At 38.0% G+C, this 26,097-nt stretch overlaps 1 protein-coding gene across 1 annotated transcript in view; it reads right to left on the bottom strand.

Annotated features, from left to right (window-relative positions):
* Positions 1 to 17,870, bottom strand: part of OLA1 (Obg like ATPase 1) — a 160,468-nt gene extending 142,598 nt beyond the window's left edge. The window contains 3 exon segments of the mRNA XM_028508819.2: positions 3,790 to 3,933; positions 16,340 to 16,440; positions 17,726 to 17,870. Coding sequence (XP_028364620.1) covers positions 3,790 to 3,933; positions 16,340 to 16,440 — 245 coding nt within the window. The 5' untranslated portion in view covers positions 17,726 to 17,870.
* Between the last annotated feature and the right edge of the window lie 8,227 nt (positions 17,871 to 26,097).

Below are 26,097 nucleotides of genomic sequence, written 5' to 3'. Positions count from 1 at the left end.
TGGATATTGTGGTTGCTCCCCAGCATCCTGTGCCCCTCCCTCTCTTGGTAACTATATTGATTTTCCTTTGGTTAGCCATACCTTACCAGGGTATTCCAGTGCTTTGGAGAAGCTGGATCTACCCCTAACTCTAAAAGAGAGGCAGGTATCTTAGGCCTATACAAGTTTAATCTCATCCCCTTGGCATGATAAGTGATTCTAAAACCTTCACCTTGCCTCATTTGCTGAGAAAGACTTAAAGAGAAGTTTGCCAGAGGGGGTTAGCAGGGTTCTTAAACAGAAGCTTATCAGTCTTCTGACAGAGCATCTAGAAGCATACCCATTTTCCTTCACTCTGAACATGGATGAGAAAGTATGCAATTCCAAGATGTGAGAAACATCCTGTGACCAGAGGAGAAAGACAATCTTACATCAAGCTGATAAAGTCAAATGAAAAGGGAAAAGAAACCAACTCTACACAGTTGAGTTGCCTAAATCAACACTAAACACCATGCTATCTGTTATTACCTCAGTACTTCAAATTTTTTTAAAAAGCTTAATCCTCACCCAAGGATTTGTTTATTGATTTTAGAAAGGGCAGGGGAAGGGGAAAGAGAGAGAGAAAGAGACAGACAGACACAGAGACACATTGATCTGTTGCCTCTCATACACACCCCAACCAGGGATTGAACACACGGCCTGATCAGGAATAGAACTCACAACCTTTGGTGTATGGGATGACACTCCAACCAACTGCACCACCTGATCAGGGCAGTAAACCAATTTTTTAACTCAATATGTGTAAGTCAATAAGGACATCATCCTAAATAATATCATTTCTAACAACTAAAAACACTCACATGTCACAAATGAAGTACAATAGCAGGGATATGAATGGAAAGTCACTGCATTTGAAATGAGAAGACTTGGGTTCTACTCTTGGTTGTCCTTGACTTGGGCAAATCATTTCACCTTTCTGGGCTTCAGTTTCCCTATATGAGGAAACTAAACAGGACAATCTATAGCTGTAAGACTCTATTTGCCAATAAAAATGAGTTTCTGAATTCTGATTCTTGATTTAAGGTCTAAACTAGTAACACAACATCTCAAAAAATAACTAGTTAAGCCCTAATTCAAGGATAGTTCATGACTGTATCAATGATTTCATGACTATATGAACAAAATAATGTTCTTAGACCATATGAAACTTTCTTGAGACTAAAACAGTAAGGTTAAAAAATCTTTTTAATCACTATAGTATAATGAACAGAGAATAGTAAAAACATTTATGTTTTTCTTAAACAGAAGAGACTGAAATGATGAATAGGATATTCCTTTCATCAAAAATAATCTAAAAACTCCTAATGTAGCAGAGAAGCTTTGGGTAGCAAGAAAAAAAAATACTGCCCTGGCTGATGTGGCTCAGTGGATTGAGTGCCGGCCTGTGAACCAAAGGGTCACTGGTTTGATTCCAAGCCAGGGCACATGCCTGGGTTGCAGGCCAGGTCCCCAGTGGGAGGAGCATGAGAGGCAACCACACACTGATGTTTCTCTCCCTCTCCTTCTCCATCCCTTCCCCTCTCTCTAAAAATAAGTAAATAAAATCTTTAAAAAATTTTTTTAAAACACTGAATTATTGTCAATTTTTTATTTGCTTGACCACAGAGGTCAAAATCCATAAAGGCATTTATTTAGTCAATGTTCACTACTAAAGATAAAGCAAGGGAAATTTTAAGAAATTATGTAATTCCTTCACTGCCTAAAATTTCAACAAATTTGAAGTTTAAAAGCTTTAATATTGTTCTCTTTATGTTTCTGAAAAAATTCAGCAATGTCACATGACCACAGAATCTGGCAATGGCAAAGAAAGACAGAATGGAGAGACAAGGCAGCACAACGATAGCCAGGACCCAATAAAGGGTCCAAGGTGACAACCCATTAGGGTCAAGAGATTGGCTACAGCCCTGGCCAGTGTGGGCAGTGTGGTTGAAGCGTGGTCCTATGAACTGAAAGGTCATGAGTTCGATTCCTGGTCAGAGCACAAACCTAGGTTGCAGGTTCGATCTCAGGTCAAGACGCATGTGCGAGGGAACCAATCAATGCTTTCCTCTCACATCAGTGTTTCTCTACCTCTCACTCTCCCTCCCTTTCCCTCTCTAAAAGCAGTGGGCTTGTCTTTGGGTGAGGATAGTTTAAAAAAAAAGATACTGGCTACACATAAAGGGACTGGGCAAATAGCACATTATTGGGACAACTGGAGAAATCGAAATGCGGGATCAATATTAATGTCCTGATTTTGATGGGCTTACTGTGGTTATGTAGGAGAGTGTCTGTATTTAGTAAGTACACAGTAAAGATCTGAAGTGCAGTGTGGCATCAAGACTTTAACTTATTCCCAAAGATTTGGAGAAATTTACATAAAGGATATATAAGAATTCTATGTGGTATTTTGCAGCTTTTATATAAATTTGAAACCATTAAAAAATAAAAAGGTCTTTAAAGGGACCCAAAGTCACCCTGAGGAACTAATCTGAGGAATATAATTTCAGCTACACTCAGTAACTGATAGATTATAACCAATTGAGTAATGCCGATATGAATAAATACATGAATGACTAAATGAAGAAAGCACTTCCTTATAGTAGAATGCCAACTAATAGATGAAGAAATGATGTAATTACAAAATCACCATGTGACAATAATCATAGTAATAATTAATCACTGGACACTAAAAGTCAATGGATGCTGAAACTAGTGGATAAAAGTTGGAGAAGTGAATGAATCTGGTATATATTTTATAGTTAGAACTCATAGGAACTGCTGATAGACTGAATATAGGAGAGAGGAGAAAAGAAAAATCAAGGATAAATCTTGGGTTCTGACTTAAGCAACCAGAAAAATAACAGTGCAGTACAAATGTCTTGAGGAAGAACAGACGTGACACAGAGTGAAATCAAGCAGTCCATTTTGGATATGTCAAGTCTGAGGCACCCGTTTAGTCATCCAAGTGTCAATATCAAGAAGGCAGTTAGATACATGTCTAAAGTTCAGCAGAATTCAGGGTTGGAGATAGAAATTTGGGACTTATTCAAAATAGTGAAAAACTAAAAGTAAACTAAGTTTTCAATAATAGGGAAAGAAAATGCACATTCATACAATAATTGATTTGCTTTGTGCTTTTTAATCTAGAAAAATATTAATAATACCCAAAGTAAAAAGTACCCTATTTCTGTAAGTACATGTGCACATATTCAAAGGAAAATGTGGGAAAATGTCCTTCCGAAGTATTTATTATATCAAGATAGAAGTCTAGGTAATTTTTACTCTCTTTATACATTTCCATATTGCCTGAACCTTCTACAATAAACCTGTATATTTTATTTTTTCTAATTAAGTAACAATACATGTTTGTTATAAAAATTTCAAATATAGAGGAAGTTAAGAAATGAAGTAAAATCACATTAAAATTCTATTATCCAGGGATAACTGTCAATTAATTTGTGATCTTCATTTCATACATCTTCCTATGAATACATACATACATGTATAATTTTACATAAATGAGATCATATAATACAGACTAATTACTCCCTCTACTTCATATTCTCCAGGAAAAAAATAACTGCAATGTTAACAACCAGATGTATCCCTCACCCTTCTCCATGCACTACTTCACTTTGCAACCCCAAACAATGCTACATTAATTTTAGGAAACAAAATGTTCTACATGATTTTAAATATATTATTCACAGATATTTACTCAGTTTATGCAGGACCACCAAATAAACAGTGGCATAAAGATTTTCTTACCTTGCTGGTTTGTGGTATTGGCAAAGAAAATCAAACCTTTCATCTGGCACAGGTACTCTGCTCTCATTTGGATCAATAGTGCAGAATGGGAAGTTTTCTGCTGAAGCCTGACTATTGGTTAATACATTGAAGAAGGTAGATTTCCTAAAATGGATAAAAACAATTGAATCAGTTCTTAGGCTAACACTGAGAAAAATTTATCTCACTCTCATTTGAATGCTCAAATAAGATCCATGAAAATTATAAACCAGTCAGGAGGTGGGGAGGAAGAAAACATTTTTACTAACAAAAATGAATAAAATTTACAACAATGCAGCTCATGATTTATAATCAGGTTATGTCCCTATCTCAGGCTTTAGAACTTGAAAAATATTTTCCCAAAGAATCTTTATTATAAATGATAGCTAGTCCCATATCACACCACAAATCTATTTGACCTAGTTAGGCCAATCACTTCCCAAGCATTCTGAATTGGGGACTAGGAGATGCTAATTGTCCAACAGAAAATGGGAGGCTATAGCTCAGACTCCCTTTTAATTATTAGTATATAAGGATTACTGTTAAGTCTAGAATTATGAAATTATAAATTATGAAAGTCAAACTGTGAAATTTTCCCAAGGTATAACAAATATTAAAATCTATCAATAATGAATAAGTTGATCAATAACTTTCTAATTATTAGATTCTTATCAGGTAATACATGCTCAAAGAATGCCAACTCATATTAACACCAGTCACATTTTTAAAAATAATTACAGTGCCAAAAATCATAGATTAAAATCCAAAACAAAATGAAATTTAAAGCTTTGTTGAGCTGGCTTTTCCTTGCTCCAGAAATAGAACTATAATACATGAGAATTTACAATAAAAATTATTATAATTTTTTTACAGCTGAGGACTTGAGAAAGTAATTAAGGATCATATGAGAGAATTTGAGACTGGTGCTTGCTAACTCTGGCTTGACATGATAATGTAAAAATATTTGCATATAGACCAAGTTTGATAACAAAAGAATATTCAAAAGTATAATGGTTATGTCAGGATAGTGGGATTATGAATGATTATTATTCTATTTTCCAAATTTTTTTACTGTAAAAATGTCTATTAAGATGAGATCTAAGCCTACATTCATCAAGAGAAATTTACACTTAATATAGTTAGCTCATCTTATTGAACTTTTAAACCAAAGAACCAGTCCTTTTTTAACTCTAAGAACCTTGTAAGAGTAATGAACAAAAGGCAACAAGCAGGGCTGATCTAAATACTACTGGTGAGAAGTATGTTTTGGAAACAAGACACTTAAAACCTATACCTGCCTATAGGTCTTTAAGTATTGCTCTTAAATCACATTCAGAGTAAACATAAAAAAGAAGTAGGAACATGATAAAATACGCACTTAAATCATTACTCGTTGCTTAGAGCACCACTGGTCAAACCAGTAGCTTTCAAATGCCTGCCTATAAAGAATCAGCTGAGAATGTAAAGGAAATACATTACCAGACCTCTTTCAAGACCTGGTGTAGGTCCCAATATTTTAAAAATATCTTAGGTGATGCAGATGTACAGTCTGGTTTTACAACCACTGGGCTAGATTCAGACTCAGCTAACAGCCCACTGAATAATACTGACTGTTGTAAAATCTATATTGGCAACCTCTCAGGAATGACAAGAAGAAATCACTAATTTCTAGTGATTTCAATTTCAACCCTGTTAATATAAATGTCACAGTACTTAATTTAAGATAATCTGTACATTTATAAAGTTATAGTTCATCCACTTCCAGAAAGACACTGAAGCTTAACACAATTTTAAAAATTAACACATACTCAAAATGGGGTATTTGAGATCTTGCTCCCTGGCATTAGTTGTCAATTTGGCTACAATAAACTCTATAAAAAATGTTTTAAAAATTATGCCCTGGCAGGTGGGGCTCTGTGGATTAGAGTGCCAGCCTGTGAACCAAAAGGTCACCAGTTTGATCCCAGTTAGTTCGATGCCTGGGCCAGGTCCCCAGTGGTGGGGGCGCATGAGAGGCAACCACACGTTAATGTTCCTCTCCTTTTCTCCTTCCCATCTTCCCCCCAAAAATAAATAAATAAAATCTTTTTTTAATTAACACATATAATAGGGCACAAAACTTTTAAAAGGAGAACTCACATTCAGACTACGATCTGTAAATACTATGTCCACTAAAAATAACCAGGACTTCTTGGAGACATGGCTAATTCCAGGTCCAGGACCAGAAATATACAAGATGACTCGCAAACGATTTTCTCAAGGTAACATAAGGAAGCTATTAAAGGCCATAGAGTCTTATCAAAAGCACTCTGGAGTTCACGTGAATAGGCTCACTGGCCAAAGTGGATCAGTCTGAGCATCAATAAGAATAGCTACAATACATTGTAATAAATCAATTTTGAACCCAAAGTTAGACATCTGCATATTCAGAGGTCCAATTTAGAGGCAGATTTTCACTGTGCCAGGGTGGGTGCTTCTAACCATGACCACCCCTCAGACCCCAGTTGTTCAGGGGTCAACAGGAACTTTATATCCATGAGTTGTTAATAATCCTTAACAAAACAAAACAAAAAAATCCACTCTGGCCACCTTTAAAGGATGCTAGGTGATAGATTCTTTTGAAGATTAACTAAAGCACTTACTGTATCTTTCCTATACAAAATACTTTTAGAGTATCAAAGAGTTGACAGTAATATTTATTTTATAGACATATTCCAGACCATAAACAAGGAAAGAATAAAAAACTTCAAATACTACCATTCTGCAACCCTTAAGGAATTAATAAAGCTGGGAAACAATCACCAAAGATAGTTAACACTACAAAAGGGGGAATAAAAATAGTACCTAACAGTGCATGTATATACACCATCTTTCATGTACTCTCAACATAAAAATTATCAGATAAAAAATTATCTGATATTAATCTGATTAAGCCTTTAGATATTACTACCACTTTATAGGAAAAAGAGGACACAAGAATATATTAAATGATACCACAAGTATGCAATCAACAAAATTCAGACTTTAGAAAATTCTATAGCCAACCAACCAGATTTTTTCAACAACCAGGGAAGAGAGGGAATTCTGCTTTTGGGTAAGATGCACAAGCTAATAGATTACAACTCTCACCCAGAAATAGAAAAGCCATATACAGGCAAAATGAAGAAAGCATCTGAAGGGGCTAGGAACCTGGAAATATTTGGGGGTGGGGGCGAGAGAAGCCTTAAAGACGTGATCTGACTTCTGCAGCCACTTTCACCCTGGAGACATCTGCCCATTGGGGACAGATGACGAAAGAGGACCAGAATCCAGGCTTTATATTCATGGGAAACTGATGCTGGAGGACACATATGGAGCAAAGGATTTGGAGGAAACTTAGAGGACCTAAAGAACACAACCAGAACCCTCAGGGTATTTCTCCCAGGAGGGAAAACTACAAAGGTAAACAGTGACATAAATTGGCTACTCTTTATACCTTACTCCTTTCCCCACAAAAACAAATAAAAAGTGATACTTAGTTGCCAAAACAGTACATGTCCTTATTTATCTAAAATGTAACTAAAAATATTGTATACCTGCAATGAAAATATTACAAAATAATGTTACTATAAAAGTACTTAAAATTTAAATATATTAATTCACCCAAGCACTTATAGAATACTTGTATCTTTTTGGAGGAGGGAGGGGACAGAACAACTGCAATTCTAATTTGGTATATTGTAGTTAAAAAAAAAACCTGCTCATTGCTATTACCACCGTTATAGTAACTGCAACATAAAAAGACTGCATGGAGTTTGTGAAGTTATTTTCAAATTTATGGTTGTTATTAAGTATAGCATTTTTTTACCATCTAAATGGACAAAAATATGTTTTATAAAAAAGAAAAAAGTTGATCCCTTCAATCATATCATATGGTAGAAATATAGTAAAAGAAAATCCCATTATCTCTTAGGCCAAAAAACTTCTTACATACAAACCAGACTTGGAAGGCAAATCTCCATTTTCACAGATCATCTTATCTTGGATTTTAAATTTCATAAAGTCATCCGTATCTTCCAATCACTTTGTAAGTACAAAAAAGTAAAAAAAAAAGAAGAAAATTTTTTTCTAAGGATTTTTACTATAGGCTTAGTGGCAAGTTAAGACATTTTGATCTATTCAAATCTATTAAAGAAAAACCTTGCAAAAGCAAAGAATTTGAAAGTTTTGGCCTAAGCCTTAAGTGTTAAAAGCCCATAAAGCTTTTGTGAAATGAGGATTTTACACACACATGCACATTTAGATCCCTTAAGGTTATTATTAAAGCTTGAAAGTACAAGAAAGGTTCGAAATTGTAGCAATCTCTCTTTTGCCAAAAGAATGGGTTTACATAAGTATTATTTCAGCAATAATAGCATTAAAAAAAAGAGTGGCTAGACTTAATGTATGACCCCACCATTTAGAACCTAAATACTTCATTCTTGATATTTTACTGTAATAAGTAAATCTGACTGAATAGGTGTTTTATCTAAAACCTTATGCAAAAATTACAATATGGACTGGGAAGTCAGGACACCAATTCAAATCCACAGCACTCTGAATTAACCATTTATAAAACACACATGCAAAACATGGAAAAAAGTAGAATGTTCTTTAAAATGTTTTCAATTTAGATATAACTAAACTGTTTTTTAAATCTATCTATCTAATAGATACAGAAATAACTATAGATGACAGAAATAAATACCAATGGGTGTATACACGGGTTAGTATAACCACATATATGTCCTGACAAGTGAGAGGGCCTAAGAGCATAGCATACCAGCAGCACATACCCTACCTAGAGCCCGGATCTTAGTTTCTAACCACCATTCTCCAGTAAAAGAAACCTGGGCTCCCTGAAGTCAAGGCTGGGACAGGAAAGACACAATGTTAGCCTGAAATTTCTTACAGTGTCAGAAAGTACATTTTTTCCTTTTTAAAACAAGAAAAAAAATGATCAGGGTATGTCAAAAGGACATAAGAGGAAACTTAACAAAGCTCCCAATGGTCAAAGCCAGAACAATTTGAGCAACAAAATAAACAGTAATGATAATATGGGTTATAACCCAAAGAATAAAACAAAATTTAGTGAGTCCAAATGGAACTATATAAATAACTGAATAAGTAACAAAATGTGGGGGGAAAGACAAATCTTCCTTATGGAAGAATTACAAATAATAAGTGTAAAATAAATAAGGAAAGTAGAAAATCACCATTAAAACACCACTAATAATTGCTGCAGGTAAAACCTACAGAGGAATGATAAAGTTTGGTAGGGGAAATTTTAAAGAGAAACAGGACATTTGAATAGCCTCACAATATCTTTCCCCCATAATAATAATAAATTTACTGTGGTGGTGCTAACAAATGTCTACAAATTCTCTGATACTCCTTCCTTCAGGATGTGGAGCTTAATTCCCCTCCCATTGAAAATGTCAAAGCTGAAATCCAAGACAAGGCATCCCACCTGACCAGGAATGTCTGATTTTTGTGGGCAAACAGCTGGAAGATGGCCTCACTCTCCCTGATATCCAGAAAGAGTCCAACCTGTACTTGGTGCTGCACCTGCAGGAAGTCATCTTCGAGCCCTCCCTCCTCTAGTTTTCCCAGAAGTGCAACTGCGACATGGTCTGCTGCAAGTACTCAGCTGCACCCCTGCACTGTCAGTTGGTGCGGCCACACCAACAACCTAAGCCTCAAGAAGGTCAAAAATAAGGCCCCTTCACCACCTCCTTGGCCAGCAGGGTGGCCTCTTGCCCAAAACCCCTTACCCCTGGGGCCTCAATAAAGTTACCCTTTCGTTGACTAGAGCAGTTTAAAAAAAAAAAGCCTCTGCAATACTTCAGTAAGAATTGAAAGAAGATGTGAAAAACACCGATGGATGCCCTGGCCAGGTGGTTCAGTTGGTGTCATCTGGTAGACCAATAGGTTGTGAATTTGATCTACGCTGGGGCGCATATGGGAGGCAACCAACTGATGTTTCTCTTTCACATAAATATTTCCCTCCCTCCCTTCCTTCCTTCCTTCCTTCCTTCTTTCTCTTTCTCTCTCCCCTTCCTTCCCTCCCTCCCTCCCTCCCTCCCTCTCCCACCTTACTCTCTAAAAAATCAATAAACATATCCTCAGGTGAGGATTAAAAAAGAAAAAATAGCCCTCACTGGTGTAGCTCAGTGGATTGAGTGCTGACCTGAGAACCTAAGCTTGCTGGTTCAATTTCCAGGCAGTGCACATGCCTGGGTTTTGGGCCAGATCCCCAGTTGGGGGTGTGAGACAGGCAACCGATAAATGTGTCTCTCACACACTGTTTCTCCCACTCTCTTTTTCCCTCCCTTCCCCTTTCTCTAAAAATAAATAAATAAATAAAACATTTTTTAAAAAAACAGAAAAGAAGCTCTGGCTGGCGTAGCTCAGTGGGTTGAGCACGGGCTGCCAACCAAAGTGTCACAGGTTCAATTCCCAGTCAGGGTACATACCTGGGTTGCAGGCCATGACCCCCAGCAACCACACACTGATGTTTCTCTCTGTCTCTCCTTCTCCCTCCCCTCTCTAAAAATAAATAAATTTTTTAAAATCTTTAAAAAAAAAGAAAGAAACCAGTGAATAAAAAAAAAAAAAACAGAAAAGAAAAAATAGGTTTGGTGCCCTACTGAAAAATACAGTTTAGAAAAGATGCAATGATAAATCTCTCAAGTATCTGGACAGAAAGCAGTATTATTACCCAAATAGGGAATACAAGAGGCAATGAGCTCAGTCTTAGACATGTTGAGTGGAGACATTTAACTGAAGATATTCAGGGCAGAAGACAGATGAATCTGGAACTCAGATGCAAACTGAGCAGAATGTATAAATTTAGAAAATAGAAGTCAATAGATGATTAAAATCAGGAAAGGATGAGACTGCCTAGGGAGAAAGTGTAAAAGAGGAGACAGCCAAGAACAGAAACCTATTTTTAGGGAGCAAACACAGGAAGTATAGCAAGCATAAAAGGCTGAAGAAAGAGTAAGACAGGTGGGGAGTTACTGATAGTGTCAAACAGGGGAGATAGGTTAAGTTAAGGAAGGACAAAGATGAGTGCCAGCTTTGGCATTCACGTCACTATTGCCTTTTGCAATAGTTCTATCAAAAGCAAACATTTTTAAAAGGCCTTAAATGACCTAAAAAAAAAAGTTAAAATACACAATTTGCACCACTCTGTACCTTCACTTCCACATCCATGTCAAAGTAGTTCATGCAAGCACTTTGCAAAAAACAAATTATTAATAATTGTAAATGAAAGATATTAAAAATGTATAACTACAACACAATAAATCGTATCATAATTGTTTATTGTTCCTTATATATAATATACATATAATAAACATTTCATATAAAAAATTAGTGGCTTGTCTGTATGTGAAATTTTTATAATCAAACATTTAAAAAAACCTAGCCAACATGGAAAACATATACATGCCAGTTACTTATTGAGCACTAGTATATACTCAAGTTGTTTTTAAAAGCTTGCTAATCTGTCCTTTCAACAGACATGGGAGTCTCTGGCTCTCAACTTAACTTTATCAGCTCTTCGGAATGAAAATGTTCTGATCAGCAGTATTTGCAGCCTAGAGAATAATCTTACTCCAGGAAGTTTCTTTAAGCAATCAAGAATGGAGCCTCTACAATAAGAACAAAAAGCTAAGAACCAGCCAGGAAGACTTCCCCAAGGTACACGTGGCCTCGTACAAACCATATTAGGAAATTAGTAGACTGCAGTGGATTAAAGACAGCCACACGTTTTTGCCACTTCTCCCATAAAGAGTCTATTCTCCCCTCCCTCCTTGTCTCTGGGCTAATATCTTGACTTGTTTTGACCAAAAGAATTAAATAGAAGTGTGTTGTGCTAATGCCACACTTTCACTCTCTTGGGAACTAGCCACCATACTACACAGAAGTTGGGCTGGAAATCACTTGGAGAGAAAGAGGCCAGGGAAAGGAGGACAGAAATGCCCCCAGACTTCCAGCCAATGCTGATAAGACCCCAGGCCTGCGCGTGAAGCCATCTTGGACCTTCTAGTACTGACTAGCCACCAGCTAAATGCAGACACATGAGACATCCAAAGTGAGAAAGAATAATGAAAGAAATTGTTATTGTTTAGACCATGAACTTTTGGAGTGGTTTGCTACACAACAATAGAAAACTGAAACACTGAACATAATTATCTAGTGATTTTTTAAAGTATTTCCTACACTGTTTTCCCTAAACAACAGTAAATAGCTTTTAAAGAAGCTGTGGCCACAATTATAAACAAACAAACAAACAAATATCATCAACATTTTTTTAAAAATCTGTGGCTGGTCTGTGGCAAAGTCCACAGGGAAAAGGCAAGTTGTAGGAACAACCAAAGCACATTCCCAGAAATATCAATTAAGCAAGACAAGTACTCCTCTGGTACAGTTCCTGAGTGTTCAGAGTACACAGCTGTTCCCCAATATCCATTCTCCCCTTCTTTCCAGAATTCTTAACATACAGCCATCAAAATAAAGACATTTCCCAGCCTTCCTTGCAAATAAATTCTGTGACTAAATCTAGACAAAGGGATGTTAGCAGAAGTTAGCAAAGGGATGGTGTGGCACTCAGTTTACAGGGAAAAAATCCCTAAGAGACTGCAGGTCAAGTCATTTTGGCTTTTGATGCTCAGATTACCAGTTGTCTAGAATTGGAATTTATAACACCTTGAACCAGGAAGATGATGGCCACACCTTTGGGATCCCTTAAGGCAAACTGAAAGCAACTAGGGTTCCTGAGGACTTCATACAGTAGAATCAATATACCAATCTCTGACTACAAAATTCACTTTTACATACAAAAGAAACTTATGTTTAAACCAAGGTTATTTGGGGTTTTCCAACATTCTCAGTTGAACCTAATCCCATCTCATGGGGTGGCAGCAACAAGAAGAGCTGTCCAGTGACACAGTAAAGAAGTCTGAAATATCAAAATCTAGTTTCTCAAGCAAATGCAATATAATGAAAGAAAGATAGTCTTTCAAACAAATGGTGCTGGGAACAACTGGACATCCACATGCAAAAAAAAAAAAATCTAGATACAGACCTTTCTTTCACCCTTCACAAAAAGTAACTCAAAATGGATCAGACCTAAACGTAAAATCCAAAATCTATGACTCTTAAGGGCCCTGGATGGGTAGTTCAGTTGGTTAGAGCATCCAGACACACTGAGGTTGCAGGTCTGATCCCCAGTCAGGGCACATAGGAGAATCAACCAATGAATGCAAAATAAGTGGAAAAACAAATCTATGTATCTCATTCTCTCTATATCTCTCAAATCAACAACAACAAAACTACAACTCCTAAAAGCTAGGAGAAAAACCTATAACAATGACTTTTTAGATACAACACCAAAGGAATGATCCATGAAAGAAATAGTAGATAAACCAGACCTCATCAAAATTAAAAACTTCTGCTCTGTGAAAGACCAGAGCAAGAGACTGAGAAAACAAGCCACAGACTAGAAGAAAATATTTGCAAACACCTACCTGAAAAAGAATTGTTATCCAAAACGTACAAAGGACTCTTAAAATACAACAATAAGACACACAACACGATAAAAAAAATGGTCTAATACCTCAACAGACACCTTGCCAAAGAAGATATATTAATACAAATGGCAAATGAACATGTAAAAAGATGCTGCCCATCATATATCATCAGGAAAATGCATATTAGAACAACAATGGGGCACTACTACACAACTATTAGTATGGCCAAAATCCAGAACAGTAAAAAAAAAACACCAAATGCTAACACAGATCTGGAACAACAGAACTCTTGTACACTGCTTTTGGGAATGCAAAATGGTACAGACACTTGAGTTTATCACAAAACTAAACATAGTCTTATCATGCAATCCAGCAATCGTGCTCCTTGGTATTTACTCAAACAAGTTGAAAATGTATGCTCGCATGAAAACCTATACATGGATGTTTACAGCAGTTTTATTCACATTCATATTACCAAAAGTTGGAAGCAACAGGAAATCCTACAGTCAGTGAATGGATAAACTACAGTACATCCAGTCAGTGGAATATTATTGAGCACTAAAAAGAAATGAACGATGAAAGCTATGAAAAGACATGGAGGAAACAAATGCACATTACTGAGTGAAAGATGCCAACCTGAAAAAGCTACGTACTATAAGATTTCAACCATATGAAATTCTAGAAAAGATACACCAATGGAAACAACTAAAAGATTAATGGTTGGGGCAACGTGGGTGAACAGAGCACAGAGGACTTTTAGGGTAGTGAAACTACTCTGTATGATACTATAACGGTGGGTACATGGGCCATTATACATTTGTCCGAACCCATAGAAGGTACAACACCAAGAGTGCACCCTAAGATAAACTATGGACTTTTGGGTGACTATGTGTTAACACAGTTTTAGCAATTGTAACAAATGTACAACTTAGCCAGGGGATGTTTATGATAGGGAAGGTTACGCATGTGTAAGGGCAGGCAGGACACCGGAAATCTCTGCACCAACCCTTCAATTCCGCTGTGAATCTAAAACTGCTCTAAAAAAATGATTTTTTAAAAAAAATAGTTCTTTTATAAAGCAGCCTCCAAGGCTCCCACCTACAATGATACACTGGCCCAAGAGGAGGTAATTTACAAAGGGTCACCTGGGTAAGAAAAAGCAGAACAAATCTAGAAACCAAGTACTCATACACTGGGTATGTTCACAACCAAACACAATTGCCAAAATTCATCAAACTGTACATTATTAAAATGGGTAAATTCTACTATTTGTAAAGCATACTTCAATAAAATGGGGGGTAAATAGGGGTGGGAGGAGTATTTAAATGCATAAACAGCACATTTACACTGGATAATGAATTAGGTTATTCTCATATACATTGATTTTTATTATGCTTTATGACTAAAAACCATATTCACTTCTTAAGATGGCCCATTTTCAAGTAGTCCCATTTAAAGTGAAGCTGCACTGACTGCAGTGATTCTAAATTAAGAGATGCTAATATCTAAAAACTATGTCTTGCTTACAGGTGCAATAGAGCTGACTACACACATAATGACTATATCTTGCTTTCGAGGTTACATTTTGCTTAATTATTTGTTTTGCTTATACTGTATTTTCACACTATTTCATTTTACTTTGCAAGCAGCCTATATCACAGCAGGAAACCCCTTCAAAATGCAAACCTCTCCAGCTTCAGGAGAGAAATTAGGACAGCCAAACTTGTTTATGTTTGACATTACAAAAATTTAAGAACTACCTTACTTGGTCATACCATGCTCCATTCACTAACCAATCTCTGTGGCAGGGGCTTCAAGGGGCTCTTTCCACATGAAAGAACATGGTGTCCTACTTGCCACCAACCTAAAAGCCTAAAGAAGCACATGTCAAAATACTTTCAGTCACCTTAATAAATCCATATTGGATCTACTACCCTTTAGCACACCCTCATCACTCTTGAGATGCTTTATATTTTAAAGTTAATAAAAGGTATTAAAGTAGGAGGACAAGTAATGAAAAAATAGATGTATTTGAAGTAATGAATAGACTGATCATTCAAGTTGCAAGTGTGTAGATTTATATAATAAACATCACATGTATCTTCTATCACTGTCTTATTTGCAATAATTCACTTTTATTTTAAACATAATGAAACTCAAATTTTTGCTCTCACATCTTTCAGATTTAGCTAGTTTACAACAAATATCCTTTATTTAGCAACTCCCAGTATTGAATTTAAAATTGTCAACTCCTTTTCCAACAAAAATTTTGCCTTCCAATCCCTAATCTCCCAAAAATGTAATCAAATTTATGAGGCTTTTAAAACTATTTCCTAAAGTATCCTACTGCATGGCCTCTGGTAGCCAGCCTAGGTAGGTAGCCTACATAGCCAGTCAGCACTAAAATCAAATTTAAACTAGTCCATTTCCACTTAAATTCAATACTGTGTGTCTCCCAACAGTGTTTTAAGCAAACAGCTAATCTGGTTCAATTTGATGTTTTAACTCTGTTGCTTCTTCCTCTGAGTTTAAGCAAATCAAAGAGTATAACTACCTCACCCTGGCTGGTGTCACTCAATGGACTGAGCACCAGCCTGCGAACCAAAGGGTCACTGGTTCAGTTCCCAGTCAGGGCACATGCCTGGGTTGTGGGCCAGGTCCTCGGTGGGGGGCCATGTGAGAGACAACCACACAATGATGTTTCTTTCCCTCTTTTTCTCCCCCCTGCCCATCTGTCTAAAAGTAAATAAAATCTTAAAAAAAAGAATATAACTAACTCAAGTCTTAATATAGTAACTGTATAGAAAACCAAATATAAAATACAACTAAACAAAGCCTTGCTTTGCAATATATTAATATTCCAGCTTCCTAAACTCCTTCAATTTAAACTTTAATTACCTCACAACTTCCCACATCTACAATAGGAGACAAAATATTTGCAAGTGAAAAATGAGGAAAGCCCAACATTCACCTACCCAACATTTGGCAATCCAACAATACCAATTTTCAAGGAGGTTCCAAATCTTCCAATGATTGGGGGTGGCTTAATTCCATCACCTCCCTTTTTGGGGGGCATCTGAAATGTCAAAACAAACACATATAAAGGAAACTTTTACTATCCCCATCAACCAAGAATGCATTTCATCATATAAAATATATTACTGAATAATAGATTAAGAATAAAACATACTGTATATATCAATAGAAAACTGACACAACTAAATCCACTTTATTTTACAACAAACACAAATTTTTTAAGTTCTACAAACATCCTATTCTAATAGTTGTCAAAGCAGTCACTCCCGAAAAGTCCTGGAAAGACTGATTTGAAAATATGTGGCATCATAAGTCAAAAATAAACTTAAAAATAACTGCCCACCTTCGATCCAGACTGTTTACAAAACACTTTCTTAATCTGTCATAAGGTTAAATGAGTGAAAACCTCAGGAAGCAGGAGCACAGATGAAAGTCAAAGAAAATCTATTCTGGAACCACCAGTAACCAAGTCACTTACACCAAACTATCCCTCTTTTTTGGAACTTGTTGTTTCTCGCTTGCCCCACAAGCACCATTCTTCACATGGATGAACCACGCTGATATTAAGGGCTTTCCAACCAAGTCTCTCCCAACTTTGGCACTGCAGGTATACGACTCATAAGCAACCTCCGGAATCTACACTCTTATTTCTGGTTGTAAATGAATCCATTAACCCTTTTTTATTTACAAGTCGAACTTTCCCAGTCCCCATGCATCTGGTTCCAAGCTCCTCCGTGCAGAATTAATCCCACTTTACCCCTGCAACCTGAACTCATGAAGACTGCCAGCCTCACGGTTTATAAGCTGGGAACTAAAAATGTCCCTGTCTTGTGGATCCAGTGGAACCTCCTGGGGCCACGCTGAGGCCCTGCTCGTGAAGTGATATTCCAGCCTTTGATCTCTGACGCCGAGGGCCAGGGATCTCCCTTCTCAGGGTCTTAGCTAACTCACACCTGTTCGCGGCTAAAACCCAGGCCTCCGAAGCACAGCGACCACGAGCAGAGCCTCTCTAGTCCTCTGGCCTCCTGACGAGGGATGACCGGCCGCCCAGCCAAAACGGGCCCCTACCAACATCTTCCCCACGGGACTGGGCCTCTGGCCGGCCAGGAAAGCTTTCCCCAGAACCTGCCGGCATGAGGCGTGGGCCGCTCTGAGGACTCGCGGCCTAGTCCGAGAGCGCCTCATTCATCCACACACCCCATGCCGCCTGCTGCCCTCACTCCACCCCGCTGCCCAGCCCTTGCCTGACGCTGGCCTCAGAGCAACAGGCCAGGGCGCCGTAGATGCGGCGGGGAGCGCGTCCCCAGCCTTCCAGGAGGACTCACCGTGCTCGGGGCCGGCGATGACACGGGGTCTCAGAAACGGCAGCAGATGGTCCTACCGGCAGCCGGAGGCGGGGAGGAAGGAGGAGTGAGCGCAAGCCCAGCCCCTCCGTGGAGCGGCACGCACGACGGCGGCGGAGCGGCAAATCGAGCTGGCCGGGCACCCGGCCGCACCTGCGCGCAAGCAGCGCACTCCGCCCCTCCCCGCCCACTCCGCCAATTGGCTGGATCGGCGGGGAGGCGGGAGCAGAGTGCGAGGAGCCGTCTGCAGCTGGATTGGGAAGAGGCTAGAGTAGGAGCCGAAGCTCGTTTCCACCGCTCCTCAGAACCTGTGTCCTCTGGCCTCTCGACTTGTCAGTCTTGGTTCTCCGCTTCCTTCTGGGAGCGCTCCCTATGTTGCCCGCACATGCTCACTGGCCAGCTTGCACTTCCACACTTTACCCACTGGACATCGAAGCACCCTCTTCCGGATCACCTGCCCGCCGAGACAGGTTACCTGAGGTCTGGCGAACAGCCGCTCCATCCCTGCTTGGACTCCTACCGACTTCTCGGATACCACAGTCCTAGCCCGCCTCTATTAACTGTGACTTTCGTCAGTCAATCCAGATGGTGAGAAGCAGCTAAATAAACTTTCTTAAAGGAAAAAGGGAGTAAGGGAAGCTTATGATCTAAGAGTTCCTTCATCACCTTATCCTTCAGGCATTTTTCAGGGATTGGACCCCAGAATGCGTTTAATAGAGCCAACTCATCCCCCCCGCCCCCGCCCCTTTCACTTTGGATGGCTTTGGCTTCACTTTGGAAGATCAGGGGCCTCTAGAATTTGGGAAGCATAGTTTCCAGTCTGGATTCCACTACTCATTAGCTGTGTAACCCTAGACAGTGTATCTCTCACACACTGCTGTTTCTCTACCTCTCATTCTCCCTCCCTCCCTCTCTCTCTAAAGTTAATAAATAAAATCTTTTAAAAAAAGAATTAGAAAAATAGGATATTAAGAATTGACACTAATGCCAAGCCTTGGGCCTTTTGCATAAAGGTAAGTCTAGTATCTGTTGGACTCAGTGATTAAGTGAAGCCTAGAAAAAACAATCAGAAGTGATCTAGAACAAAAATTGATTGAAAGATTTCTATCAGGGGGAATAAGACAGGTCAGCTCAACATAAGGTTGCTACCGAAGAAAGATCAATGGGATGAAAAAAAAGTAGCCAAAACCCATTTTCACTCTTTCTGGTTATTAGCCTTTCAGAATTTTTTTTTCCTTCCCAGGCTTCAGCCAATACCAGGGATCAAGTGAGTTAAGCAGAGGTCACAAAGGATCTAGGAAGTGTTTGAGAGTCAGTAATTTATCCCATAGAGAGTAGCTCATTAGAAATCCAGAGATTTACTGATCCTGTATAGCTAAGGGACAGAAACAGCAAGAGTAAACAGAGGGTTTGCAGGGCTTGATTACAACTGTTGGTCAGCCTCGTCCACATCTGTTACAGGTTAAACAGATAATAATGAAATAACTACAGTAAAAGGGAAATTGAGTCTTGATAATAATTTTTCAGGAAAGGGAAAAAATATATATCCTGGGGGGATAGAATTGCAAAGATGTTGGTCAAAGGGTGCAAACTTGGAGTTGGAAGATAAGTAAGTTCTGAGGATCTAACGCATAGCATTGCGATTATGGTTAACAATACTGAACAGTTGACCGTTGAACAATGAAGGGGTTGGGGCACTGACCTGCCGTATATTTGAAAGTCCATGTATAACTTCCCAAAAACCTACCCACTACTAACCTGCTGTTGACCAGAAGCCTTACTAGTAACATAGTCAACTGACACATATGTTCTATGTTATATGTATTATATGCTGTATTTTTACAATAGAGCAAGCTAGAAAAAATTTAAAAAATCGTAAGGAAAAGAAAATACATTTACAGTAGTTAAAAATATCTGCATAAGTGAACTCACACAATTCAAACCCATGTTGTTCAAGGGTCAACTGTATTATATGCTTGAAAGATGCTAAAGGACTAGACCTCAAATGTTCTCATCACCAAAAAGAAATTATAAATGCATGAGATGACGGAACTGTTAGCTAATGCCATGGTAGTAATCACATTGCAATATATACGTTTATCAAATCAACACTTTATACACCTTAAACATACATAATGTTATATGTTAACAATATCTCAGTTTTCTAAAAAAGTAAGTACCTTAGGGGATAGGATTGAGGGTGGGAGGTGGGGGTGGGTAGGGCAGGGGAAAGTGGTGGTGGGAAAATGGAGACAACTGTATTCCAATATCAATAAAAAAACTTTTTTAAAGAAAAACGTAAATACCCTATATAGTTATTAAATGACATTTTTTTCTGTTACCTGTGTCATATTTTTTCTTTCTTTATACTAAGCATTATATCATATTCAGTATCCAGAAAATAGCTCCATATATTTAGAATAGCCTATTCTTCACTTTTTATTGTTGTTTATATAAAATTATTTTCTTGAGTACCTACTCCATGCCAGGCATTGATCTAGGCTTTGGAGCAGTGAAGAACAAGATAAATATGTTTCTTGCCCTCAAGGAGCTTATAGTCTAGGAGAAAGGACAAATAAGTAATTATACAAACAACTGTCTGAGAACCTGGTTAAAAATCTATAGGATACCTAAATACTCTAATTACAATTTGAGATCTAAAGTAAATGACCTTGGTTTTCACTTACTCTCAAGACTTCTGACATTATGTCCCATGCAGTGCTTAATCACTTCCTTTCTGTATTCCATTACCAGCAGTACTCAAACCCTGTCAGGCATCAGCAAAGCAAATTGTTAATTTTCACTCTTCTACTTGACAGATAATGATTGAATTGTAACCATAAGTTACCTGTGAAGTAAAACATGTTTAATCAACTGCTCTCGATTCTGGAATTGCTCACAGTATTTGAAAGAATGCTGATTGACTAGAGTCAGTTATCATCGCAGAAAATACTAGAGTTTTGTAATCTAAAATCTATTGTAATTCATGCATAAAGATTTAGAGATTCTTAAAAGAAATTTTTACATCCTATTTTCTTAGAGGAAACTTAAGGAATATGCCAATCTAGAAAAGTAAATATATTATTAAAGTATTAGCTAGGATGCTTTTAGCTGCAAGTAACAAATTCTAATTCAATGGAAATTTATGCTATGTAACAAAGTCTAGAGAGGGAGAACTTCAGGATTGAGAGATTTGATAGCTTAACACTATGTTTGAGGATCCTGGTTTTTTCACAAGGGTCATGTCAAGTTTCCTCTGGTGTCCTCTGCAGGCTAGCGTCAAGAAGGCTACTGTAGCAACACATCCAGAAATGACAATACTCAGAGGTAATGAGTTTGCAGGGGCAAGAAATCATCTCTTCCTGTAACTCTTAGAAAAAGAAAGCATGTTTTACAAACACGACAGCAGACTTCTTCCATTGTACAAAAGATTCTCATGCCTAGACTTGAACCAAACACTGGCAGGGAAAATGGTGTTACTTTGAGACCACTAAGCCCACCCTTACAGCTAGAGGACAGATCAACTTTCTCTGCAGCACATGGCTGTGTGGGATACACATGTGTGTCTGAGCAAAATTAGGGTTGTATAAGAAAAGGTCACCAGCTTTGTCCACTATACCTCCTGAACTACTTTTTTAAAAGATTTTACTTACTTAATTTTAGAAAGAGGGGAGGGGAGGGAGAAAGGGAGAGAAACATGGATGTGTGAGAGATACATTGATCTGTTGCCTCTCTCATGCCCCCAGCTGGGGACCTGGCCTGCAACCCAGGCATGTCCCCTGACTGGGAATTGAACTGGTGACTTTTCAGTCATAGGCTGGCACTCAATCCACTGAGCCACACCAGCCAGGGCTACCTACTGAACTATTTTTTTAAGATAACAACTTGAGCACAGTATGATAATTCTTAAAGTTGTCATTGTCTCCCTGGCCAGTGTGGCTCAGTTGCTTAGAGTAGCATCCTGTGGGCTCAGGTTTGATTCCTTGTTGGGATGCATGCCCAGGTTATGGGTTCGATCCCTGGTTGAGGCACATACATGAAGGCATCAGTGTTCCTCTGTCGCATCGATGTTTCTCTCTAACTCTCTCTTCTGCCTCTCTTTCTTTTCCCTCTCTCTAAAGGCAATGAAGAATGCCCTCAGGTGAGGATAAAAAAAATCAGTGTCATTGGTGGTCATCTGATACCACTGCAATATAATAAATGTTGGCACACCTAATTCATTGAAAAAACACTGAATCATCTTATAATACGTCATGGTGTTACAAAATGAAAGCATGTGAAAATAATATTTGTATTAATCTCTATAAGATACTTAAAACTTTAGTCATGGAGAGGGAAGATTACTAACCAAAATGTGTCACAAGTGTCCTGTTAATTGAACTGGAAATTGGGGGATCTCATACATAGGCCTAGGTCACCAAACTCATGGCCTCTCAGATTAATAGCAGCTCAGCATAACATTTCATCTTCATTGCAGTTTTGAACCTATGTTCATTTCAAAGGATATTTGTGCTAGTCAGGATAGCTTAAATTACAATATAATAACAGACAACTCCAGAATTTCAAAAGATTCATGGAATAAAAGTACTTTCTTTAAGTCTATTGGGCATCTGCCAGCTGTCTGTGAACTGGCTTGGCATGTTACGGCTGCTTCAGTCTCAGCCCTTCCATGTCGAAAGTGCCCCCACACACATTTCATTGGACAAGTCACATGGGCACAGCTAATTTCAAGGGGCAGGGAATCCTTGTATCCCAAGGCAGAAGGAGGTATAATAGAGTGATAATACCTGGCACAATATTTATAATAGACTCACAAATACTTTCCATGAAGGACATTCTTTCCTAAATCAATTTGCTATTGTCAGTATATGAAATACACAGTCAAAGCTGCCCTTGTAGCAGCTTGATTGTTATTAATAATAACCTTGATTGTTATTAAGAAGCCATGACTGATGTTACTTTGGTGGTATGTACTCATCCTATGGCCCCTTCATTCTAAAACAGATTCATTCCCCTGGTTCTACTGAAGAGGTAGGCCTAAATCTTTCTAACTATAGTACATGAACTCTAGCCACATCTAAGTGAAATGGGAGTGGGTGAAAACTAGACCCAAGCTGGGCAATGAAGATATTCTCTTTCTCTTGAGAAGTTGGACTTAGGCCACGGTGATAAATACTATTGACTACTTTAAAGGAACATACAGTCAGGACTATGCAGATACTTTCTTGACAAGTATAGATAAAGCTCTTCCAAAGAAAAAAGCAAAACAGGCAGGTAGCAAAAAGGGCATGAAATTAACCATACGTTCCTTTAATCACAAGTTCTGACTTCCCAGTTGAAGTCGAGTCCTCCTAAAGCTCTGGATATTTTCTGACTTTAGGGTCTGTGAGATAATCCTGTGTTTTACCAAGAACTGCCATTTGTTGTTTACACTGTTTTGCAGTGGGTTTCTTTTTCTTAGAGAAAATGTTCCTCTTGCCCATGATTTTAAATTATAAGACATTATTTCCTGAAGTGTGTTCAGTGGAACAATGGTCCTCCATGCTGCTCTAGGAAACACAGGATCTAGCGTTAGGAAGTGCTATATGAAAGTTGCCATTGAATGGCATTGAATGGCATTGAAAGTTGCCATTAAATAGTCATTTAGGAGTATTCTTGTTGCATTAAAAACCTGTTAAGAGTACCCTCTTTCTGGCCTGACTGGTGTGGCTCACTTGGATGGGCATCATCCCTCAAAGTGAAAGGCTGGCAGTTCAATTCCTGGTCAGAGCGCACATCTGGGTTGTGGATTCAGTCCCTGTTCAGAGCACTGAGGCACCTGATCAATGTTTCTCTCTCAAATTGATGTTTCTCTCCCTCTCTTTCTCCCTCTCCTCCCCCTCTCTGAAAGTAAATAAAATCTTTAAAAAGAAAATGAGTGCTCTCTTCCCTTGCTTTGTTAACAACTACCAAAAGACAAAAATGAGTATCTAACAAGGGGGGGGGGGGAGTGAGTACCAACCCTCGGGAAAGCATTGCTCCCACCGAATGTCTCACTATCAGGATGAAATTTAGAATTATAATTGAGGCTTGTGCTTCATTTTACTCTGGATGAGAAAATGCCTTTTCAAGTGGAATAAAACATCTCCAAAGAGAGGGATGAAGCATGTAGCTTTTCTTGAGTGATCCTGAAAAATTATTAAGGAATTTCGCTCCAGAAACTCTTTGGGATATCCTGTCTGCTGGATAATAGGAGACTCTTGATTAGGTTAGCCACTTTTTTTATATTACTCCTATGACTTATACCAGCAATTTTCAATCTTTTCATCTCATGGCACACATAAAGGAATTACTAAAATTCTACAGTATACCCAAAAATATATTATTTTTTGCTGATCTGACAAAAAATAGGTATAATTTTGAGTCATTCACATCGAATGGCTATGGTTGTGTTGGCTGTTGTGATTTGACAATCTAAGGGAAAAGCGGTCAGTGCCCCTGACTAAATAATCAGGTATTGCATGTTTTAAAAATTCTTGCAGCATATCAGTTGAAAATTGCTGCTGTATACAAATCAACAGTTCTAAAAAGATTGCTTAACACTTTGGCTTCCTGGCCAACAGAAGCAGTAACAGCTTAGGTTGGTGTTCCTTTAGAGCAGAGCTAGATTACAGAAAATGATCTAAGAATCAAGAGAGGAAGTAGGACTGTGCTCACAATCATCTTCAAGGTCAAACGATTTCTTCTGCTTCTGCTTGGCCCAAGAGGGTTTTAGGTTTAGAGAATGAAAACGATTATCAAATCCCTATTGTGTGCTGGGTACTGTGCTAGCCACCTTACATTTGGGACCTAATTTACTAACTCTCTTAAGTATGTATTACACCCATTTTACAGCTAAGACACGAAGTTCATGAAATGTTAGGCAATGTTATTACAGTCATTGTTAGTAGTTATCAGGCTATATAAAATCAACTTCATGTGACTCCAGATTTATTTTACTTTCCATGTAAAAATGCTTGTTTTACAATAGCCAAATGATGTTGTACACATAATAAATGATACAGTCTAACAGTATAAAAAAAAGCTGTGTGTGTGTGTGTGTGTGTGTGTGTGCAGATATACGCTTTTTACTGGAGCAAAAGATTTAACTCAAACATGTCATATAAAAATTTGACCTCAAAGGGAACGTCTGGCTAGGGTTATTTGTTTTCTTTTTAATTAATTAACTTATTTTTAGAAAGAGGCAAAGGAAGGAAGAAAGAGAGGGAGAGAAACATCAATGTGCACTCTCACAGGCCCCCTGCTTGGAACCTGGTCCGAAACCCAGGCTTGTGCCCTGACCACAAATCAAACCAGCCACCTTTACATTAGCAGGCCAGCACTCAATCCACTGAGCCACATGAGCCAGACTAGGATTATTTCTTAATTATGAATATTTCAGTTCAGTAAATAGGACCATTAGCAGTATTGGAAGACATATTCAATCTATTTGTAAGCCTTGCTATTCAAGGACAGACAAGAGCCTGGAAACATTAAGGTTTCAGTGTCCATGACATGACCAGAATGATCTAAATGGAAATAATGAGTAAAATGTTTTGTCAAGGGGCAGTTTATTCAGAGAATGCTGGATGAACTGCTATGAAATCAGTGCTGGACTACTCAGTGATGCATGTGAGTGGGAAGGTGAGGCCCCAGAAACTGTGCTGCTGCCCGTTTTGTCTTTTAACTTCAGTTCTGAGTTTGAAAAAAAAAAATTTTCCAATGATGCCTATAAAATAAACAAAAAACATTGCTTGACAGAGTACCAAGAAGACAGTCTTAAAACTAATGAACTTTATATCAAGTTGGTGACATAACCACACAAAGAAAAGAACTTTTTAAGTTTTTTAGGACATAAGACTTCGACTATATATTCTTAGAAATGTGTATATTCTAAAGACAGAAAGCATGCAAATTTCAAATTTCATTTGGTAGCCTAATGATTAGTAAAAACAAATATTGTCATCATTTTGAAAGTATTCTATGGATATTACAGAGCAAATAATTCTGTTAATGTGTTAGGATCCAAAACCTTCTACATAAAAGATGAAACATACAAATAGAAAAACAAAGGCATAAAAGCTCTCTATATTTTTTTTCCTGAAAAAAACTTAGAAGCAATGACAACCCAGTAGCAATGAACAGCCCTAACATCCAGATTATACCATTTTTGAAATAGCTGATTCTAGGTCTGGGACATAATACATACAAAATAAACCTGGATGACTTCTACCTGAAAGCGAGGAAGTGATCAAAGACTGTTGGAGTCATATGAAAATGGCACGAAAATCTGCTTCTTCTGGGGCTTCCTCTGGCCTAATAAGAAACAATTTAAA

This window comes from Phyllostomus discolor, chromosome 4, assembly GCF_004126475.2.
Source record: "Phyllostomus discolor isolate MPI-MPIP mPhyDis1 chromosome 4, mPhyDis1.pri.v3, whole genome shotgun sequence".
In the NCBI taxonomy this organism is placed as follows: domain Eukaryota; kingdom Metazoa; phylum Chordata; class Mammalia; order Chiroptera; family Phyllostomidae; genus Phyllostomus; species Phyllostomus discolor.
The sequence above is the reverse complement of the archived record's forward strand: the minus strand, read 5'-3'. Positions and strand labels throughout refer to the sequence as shown.